The sequence below is a fragment of the Gavialis gangeticus genome, unplaced genomic scaffold, assembly GCF_001723915.1.
Source record: "Gavialis gangeticus isolate Ggan-Ray unplaced genomic scaffold, GavGan_comp1, whole genome shotgun sequence".
Taxonomy (NCBI): Eukaryota; Metazoa; Chordata; order Crocodylia; family Gavialidae; genus Gavialis; species Gavialis gangeticus.
Window position 1 is genome coordinate 44292268 of NW_017728997.1, and position 8147 is coordinate 44300414.

At 42.1% G+C, this 8147-nt stretch overlaps 1 protein-coding gene across 1 annotated transcript in view; it reads right to left on the reverse strand.

Moving 5' to 3' along the window:
* The window catches only part of IARS (isoleucyl-tRNA synthetase), a 319713-nt gene that overhangs the window by 157891 nt on the left and 153675 nt on the right, over window positions 1-8147 (reverse strand). The window contains exons 18-19 of the mRNA XM_019505112.1: window positions 4003-4089; window positions 1726-1809 (exon numbers count right to left, since the gene is read on the reverse strand). Coding sequence (XP_019360657.1) covers window positions 1726-1809; window positions 4003-4089 — 171 coding nt within the window. The remainder of the gene's footprint in view (window positions 1-1725; window positions 1810-4002; window positions 4090-8147) is intronic.

Here is an 8147-nt window from a genome sequence, read left to right on the forward strand (position 1 = left end):
AGAGGCTGAGAGCCATGGGACTTTTCAGCCTGGAAAAGCGCAGGCTCAGGGTGGACCTGGTGGCTGCTTATAAGCACATAAGGAGTGTACATCAGGATCTGGGAGAGTGTCTGTTCACCAGAGCGCCCCAAGGAAAAGCAAGGAGCAATGGTCATAAACTCCTATAAGACTGTTTTAGGCTGGACATAAGAAAAAATGTCTTTATGGTCCAAGCCCCCAAGAGCTGGAATAGACTCCCCCCAGAAGTGGTGCAGGCACCTACTCTGGACTCATTCAAGAAACGTTTGGATGCTTACCTTGCTGGGATCCTTTGACCCTAGCTGACTTCCTGCCCCCAGGGCAGGGGACTGGACTTGATGATCTTCACAGTCTCTTCCAGCCCTAACATCTATGAAATCTATGAAATCTGTGATTTTACCTTAGACTAAAAAAAATAATTATTTACTCCTAAATTTTTGAAAAATGGAATATAGTTTGTTTTAAGTGGCTTCAAAGTATAGGCTTGTGCTCTAAGTTTCAAGCCATGCAAACAGAATGACTTTAATCTTCTCAAAAGAAACAAATATAGATATTAAAGCCATTTTATAGAAAAAAAGTGTAAAGTTTTCAACAGGTAAGCAATTCTAATCGCATATGTATGTACACATATATTCAAAACCACAGAATAAAAACTTCAAAATGGCAGGTCTGTTCTCTACAATAGGGCTGTCCAATTTCAAGACATGCAAGGGGCCACATACTGTATAGGTCATAGGCCCCAAGCTGCAAACCACACAGGCTGCATGCCACTAGGACCATGCTGTGTGCAACTCCTCTCCATCCCCAATTTTTGCTGCCACGTGACAGCAAAACATGGTACAATGAGGGGAGGCCAGGAGGAGTGGCCAGGTATGAGCACCTAGGCCACATGTTAACCCTTTGAAGGTTTAATGCAGCCTATACGCCACCAGTTGGACAACTCTGCTCTACAAAATAAAAAGAATTTAAGATGTTGAACTTCTCAAACCTTCAGCTTGAGGTTATTTCATTGTACCTACCTGAGCTACTTTCCAATTACCTACAGGCCTCTGTTATTTTATTTTAATGAAAGAACTGAATTCACCTCCACAATTATGGTTCTTTATCATATTCAAATGTGATGGTATTCAGATTGGCCCTTTTGCTTTCCTTTTCTAAAATAACATAGGCCCTCTGAAAAATGGCATGCTGAAGGCAATGAAGATCAAATCCTTTTTCTCCATAAAAAATGCAGAACATGAGTAGAAAATGCAAGTTTCATCACATGTAGTGTATGTGCAACAACTGCATTCTGAAGTAACCACCTCTTAGGATGGGGGTTCTTAATTCAAGTACTTCACCTCTATACTCATATTGCCAACCACAATACCAATTTGTACCAGCTTAAGCGGACACGCATTTATTAGGAGCCGGACACAAATCATTTACTAACCAAAAGCCATCAGCTTGAAATTAATTGCAAATACTACTCAATTTGTTAAGGGTTAATCATTGATTCAGAATTCAAGACTCTGTAACCCAAAACCAATCCTCTGAAACATCTCTTTCTGTAACATTTTTCTTGCCAAAGGAGCATGAAGTATCTTGAACAAAATTTCCTATTGAAGTTTATCAAAATCCATGAACAATCATCTACCATAAAATCTGGTAAAAATCTGGAAAGCTTAAGTATTAGGTCTGCAAATTAAAAACAAAACTAATTCCTACCTTAGTGCATCAGCTCCATAACTATTTACAATGTGCATTGGATCAGGATAGTTCTTCTTTCGTTTGCTCATTTTTTGGCCATCACTGGAAAAAAAAATCCAAGAGCAGGGTATAAATTCCTAGTTATGCACAATACAAAAGGTTATAGTCAAGTTTCCCTTTAGATCCAAATACTCTTCCATATATTATACTGACAAACTCAACGCTGATCATATGTTCAAAGTCGGCCTAGCTCGTGTGACACATCTGGCACTTTTATTTCAGCATGTTAAATAAGTCTAAAGTACAGAGAAAACTTGAAAGCAACTGGCTAAGTTACAAACACAGAAGGATTCATCTTGCAAGGAGAAATGAAGATGTAACTATACAGAAGGAGAAGAAACAAGATATTTACTTTCAATCAGTTACCAGGACATGGAGTTGGAAGAACACATTCAATATTATAAAAATACAAAACTCCAAGTCCAAACGCAAATAAGAAAAAAATTATCTTTCCTCCTGCACTGAAGCATATTGTTTCTCTCTCAACCCCATTCTCTTATTGAATTTAATTAGTTTCATGGCTCACGGGCGGGGGTGGGGGTTGACACTTCTGGAAAACAAGCGGGCTTAACTTCTAGATGGGATATACAAGCTTGTCTCTTTTGGAGAATTAACAAATAAATAACAGCAACATTGCTCCTCTGTTACAAGTGATGGCCAGAAATGATGTATATTACAAGTATAACCAAAAGTCTAAGCCAGCAGTTTCCAAACAGTGGTACACATATGACCAGTGGTACACAAACGACCTGGGAGTGGTATGCAGAAGGCCAGGGGGAAGGGCCACACACACCAGAACCCAGCAGCAGCCTGCTGCACACAGCCAGTTTTGGGGAAAAGGGAGGGGGCACATTGAGGCCCCCATGGTGAGGGAGAGAGTAGGGCAGGGGCTGAGGTAAATGGAGCCCCAGGGCAGGTGGCGGGACGGTCAGAACCTAGGCAGCTCATCCAGGGGTGGGGGGCATTCCCCACCACTGCACACAGCCCAGGGGAGGCATGTGGGGTACGTGTCCTCTGGATCTGTGTGCGGGGCAGAGGTGGGCTGCCCACTGCAGCCTGGGCTCTGCACCCTGGTGCTTCAGAAGCCTCACGCAACGTCATGTGCCTGCTGCATGCTGGCTGCACCATGGCCACTGTCCACCTAGTGGTGGCAGGCACATACTGTCAGGCATGGCTCTTAAGGCAACAGTAGCGGGGCACAGAGCACAACAGCAGTCCACTGCTCCCTGGGGGTTTACTCCCCTTGGGCTGGCTCGCCCATCCCAAGGCAAGACCAGCACCAAGGCAGCCTGGGGCTTTCCAGGGGCACTGTGGGGCTGCTGCCACTGTGCACACCCCATGGCAGGCATGGGGGGAACGTGCCCCCCAGATTCATGGGTAGGGCAGAGGCGGGGTACACGCTGGCCTCTGCACCTCGCTGCCACTGCTGCTGCCCCTAGAACTGTGCAGAACACCATCTGCCTTCTGCTGCTGGGCAGGCAGGGGATGCAGCACAGCCAGCACAACAGGTACGTGGCATCACGCAAGGCTCCTGAGCCAGTGACAGCAGGGTGCAGAGCCCAGTGCACAGTGGGCAGCTTGCCTCCACCTCACACACAGATCTGGGGGGAACATGCCCCTCATGCCTCCCCTGGGGTACACACAATGGTGGAGAGCCAGGTCTCCCCCAGCACCCCTGGACGATCCACCCACAGCTGTCCCACAACCCATCCCAGCCCCAGCGTCCCATTCACCCCAGCCTCTGCCCCACTTCCTCCCTCACCATGTGGGTCTTGATCTGTCCCCCAACCAAGGATCCCCCCCTCCCCAGGCTTGAAAACCCCCCCACACACATACCCACAGCCTCCTACCAGACATCTAAATACTGTGCTCTGTCAAGCAAGCTCACTTCTCTCACTAAAGACATCCCCAAAAGCATCTCTGGACAGGTAAGTTTACACTGGGTTTTTTTCCCAATTTACAATGGTTTTATATGGGTACGGTAACTGATAAAACAATGTTTTATGATTACTAAAGGTTTTGATGTTGTTTTAATACATAGTCTGTTACCTATGCATATGAAAAAATTGCTGGTGGTACTTAAGACTATCACTTTAAATTAGTGGTATGCAATCTATCACAGTTTGAGAACCCCTGGTCTAAACAACCAAATTTCTAATTTGTGATTTATAACAACAAATCTGAATTATTAGAATTTGCTCACAATAAATATGAAGAATGTACTAACATACCAACCTGGCAAGAACTAGCCCATTTACAATTACATTCTTGAAAGGAGGCTTTCCAAAAAGAGCTGAGGACAGCACCAGCAAAGTGTAAAACCTGAAATAAGAGAGAATTTAAATTATATTCTAATCATGTTAACCTAAAAGCAGTATGCCTTCAATCACAACTAAGGGTATTTTTACACGTGTTTTGGGACGCAGCACTGGGTGCTTTAATTAGAACGCCATACTAATTAAAAGCACCCATGTCACATATCAGCATTCCCACGTTGAAAAAAAAAAAGTGGTGGTGGGGAGTGTTGAACTAAAGCTCATTGAATGTGTTTTATTTCAAAGTGCCCTGCCGCCATTTTTTCAGCACAGACACACATGTGGATGCTAATATACATGAGGCAGAAGGCTACCAGAGCGCATCCATTTCCGTGCTCCAGCAGACTTGATTCATCAAGTCTGCTCCGACATGCTGGATTTCCAGCGCATCAGAGCAGGCTCCCCACATGTGTATAGGAGCCCTAAGATTTCAATAGTTAGATTTATTCACTTAATTTGTAAATGAAAAAACTGGGGCTAAGTGGAAAAAATATTGTGTGTACAGTCTTACGATACAGGTGCATGTCCTTACCATACAGTATACAGTATACAGTATTATTTTCCCCAATTGTTACGTAGGCAGTAGAATTTTAATGAATGACAATGGAACATTTTGGAAAGAATCAAAGGTGACGGGAAGAAAACAAAGAAAATATTCCACTTGAAATGCACAATAAATTATAAACAAGACCATGTTAATGGTCTTACAGGAACTTCATATCTTTAAATTATCTACAAGCCACATACTGCAGATCTCTCACCTTAAACAGAATGTACCACAAATACATACACTCATAATACATTAAATCCAGAAATGAATGGTGGGCAAGACTGTTTTTATTTCATGGAATACTAAAATTTAAGTTACAGTTACGTTTGCATATTCCAAGCTGGGAGGTGATGGGGCATAGGGACTGCTACAGGGAAAACCTAAGTTAGTAAGCACAAACAACTTCAGACAGGCAATATAAACTTATTTTTCAGCCGTCTCTGAAGCAATCCTCATCCAGCTCTTACTATGAAAGGTTGACAGCAGTAATGTAGGTTATTAGAAGAATTGGGAATCAGTGAAACACAAATGTATTCCTTCTTCTGATGCATTACTGTAACAAATATTAGCATTCTGGATATGCAAGAAGTTTGAGTTTATACCTATACATGTACAGTCTGCAAACTATCTGGAAGCACATAGAAACACAGCAAGCATCTGCCTGAAGCCACTGAGATGCTCCAGCTGTTTACTGAAGCTCTTATTTCAAAGGGTTCCCCTTCTCCACTCATATGTAGGGGGACTGCTGATGACCTCCAGCTGACAAAGTCAGAGCAAGCAACTCTGTTCTTAATTTAGTAACCCACTGCAAACTAAGTGGGTTGCAAATGATCCAGATTCAGATGATCCAGGTTCTACTGTACTTAAATGTAGCAGAAGTTCTAAAACAGAAGTAGACATACAAGTGGATTTGGTAACTTCACATTCACAAGCAATATGCTTGTCAGAGGAAAAAGATCCACTAGGTTTTTGCAACTGTTTGTTGCGTATTTTGTTTTTCCAGATGTTGCTTTTGTTGTTGTTGTTTTAAACAGCAGAACACAGCCTTGTCAGGAAGACTAAGGAAGAATCTTAAATACATCATCATACGGGAAGTTCTACAGTGTAGGTCTGTTGCCTAGCAACATTAAAACAGAAGATGATTTTATGAAAGCTGACTGACCTAGTCTAAGGTACAAAAGGACTGTATTTACGTAAGACTTCAGAATAAATACTCGGGAAAAAGTAGGGCTCATCTGTCTCCTTTGAAATGGTTTAAGCTGAAAAGAAAACAACCTGTATACAATTGATAAAGCATTCCTGGCACTTGGTTATCCAAAGCTTTGTAGAAGGTTGCTTATGCGCATTACTAGATTTATAAAAGTGGCTTAGATGAAAGCTGGGATTCTTATTCTGTAAGGGGACTTTCAACACATGCAATTATCTCAATGCATGCAGCACTGTAGGCTGTAAAGACTCTTCACCAACCAATATTACAAAACAACTTATTAACCCTTATCAAACATTCAGACATGCATGTGAATGTGTGTGTGCACACCTGCAAAAAATAAGTCTCTGCAGTTTAAGCTGTTCTCTCTTTTTTTTATACCTCCAATACATCTCTGTGGTTCTTCTTCCATACCATCTGAATCATTTTTGGCTTCTTCATCTTTATATCACATTCACTTGAAAAGAAAATGACCCTGATTATATAAAGATGACTCCTCAATAATTAGATTCAATATATGGAATTTTTATAAATTTGTTATAATTTTCCAGGTATAGAATCTAATTATTGGAGGTCTGCCTTGAATTTTGTCCCCCTTCTACTGCTACAGCAAGGAAAATAAATCTGTGAGGTCAGGCAGCCCTCTGCCCCCCCTCAACTTTTTCCCCTGGCAGTCCCGTCCCTCTCCCCTTACTGCACAGATCCTGCTATTCCTGAACACATGGAAATGAGGAGCAAAAAAAAAAATAATTAACTTCAAAATGAAACTTGGCCATTTGCATATCTGATTATAGTATCCATAGACTTTGTTCAGCCAGAACTGGTGCACATTACTTTTTTTTTTGTTTTTGTTTTTTTTTTGAGATTACTACAAGTTTTAAACACAAGTGTTTCACAGACACATTCCTGAGCAACAATTTGGCACCAGCTTACATCTAGTATAAATTATGCATTATATTAGACCAAAGCTAAAAGGCTCATGACTTACCATATCGTTCACTGGGCTGGGCCCCACCAGAGTCAACATCACGTCAAGCCATGGTGAGCCATGACACCGCACACAGTTCACCCAGAATCCCTCTGATGCGCCCTCTCTCAGCCTGGCACATATGATTAATGTGGCCTTGCCCTCCACAGTAACCCCACAGCTCAGCATTGCTCAATATGTGTGTGTATTCTAGATATGCCCCCCACCCAAGTATCAATGTGCTAATTAGCCCCCACTCATGACTGGAATTAGCTGTTCCTATCAAGTCTTGGGATGTTCCAAAAATTTATATGCAGATGAAGTCCAGAGGACCCTGGTCTGGCTTCACCTCATGAGGGGCCACACTGATCATATGCATGAGGCCAAGCGAGGGTATGGCAGAGGGATTCTGGGTGAACTGTATGCAATGTTGTGGCTTACTGTGATTTGTAAAAGACTTGGCAGTGAGGGGAATTGCACTTAATGGACACTAGCATGTATTATTCAGATTCACTAACCTATCCTTGTCATAGGTTCCCATCAACATATTTTCCCCAATGTGGACCATGTATTTTATAGTCATGCTGTGTTGGCTGCATTTACTCAATGTCATAGCTGCTTTCCAATGCTAAACACGTGGCTGCTTTTGGCAGCAGTTTAATGATAGGCAATGTATTTAGTGAGATTTCCTTGTATGTGATAATAAAATGACAGACTTTTTTCCCCATGCCAACTGGGGAGGAAAAAAAACCTCATCTTGTATTCAAGTAAGTAAGGGACTTTCAAAGAAAAACCTAAACCCTCAACTTGACTCATATGAATAAGACCAATGAAGCGTAAAGAGATTGCAAGGTCACTAAGAGTCTAGTGTAGTGGTGCTCAGACCACAGATCCAAATAAGTGGCTCTTCAAAGTTACCACCTACAGCTCTTCACTGAATCCTACTGACATCTTCCTTGTAAAATCTTAGAAACAGAAACAGCACCGGATCTTTATTCTTTGTCTTATCAGCCACTTTCGATACAGCTGGCTATGTGCATTCTTAAGGTCATACTGAGCCTTACTTCTCTCTTTCTAGGCTCTCTGCTTCTCCTCCTTCCCTAGTTTCCCCGCTGCAAATCCAAAGTACGTAAATCATGCTCATTTCCAACACATTTTACTCTGCATTGTCATTAAGTTTGATTAAGCATTCTTGAGGTTCTGTATGACAGAATCAAGCCCTTTCATAATACTGAAGCACTGGGAAGGGAGAGGAGAAAAGCAATATTAAATGTATGAATGTTCATAAATGAGAATTGACATTTTCAGGTACCCTACATTTTCAGGAGAGGTTTAATGAAT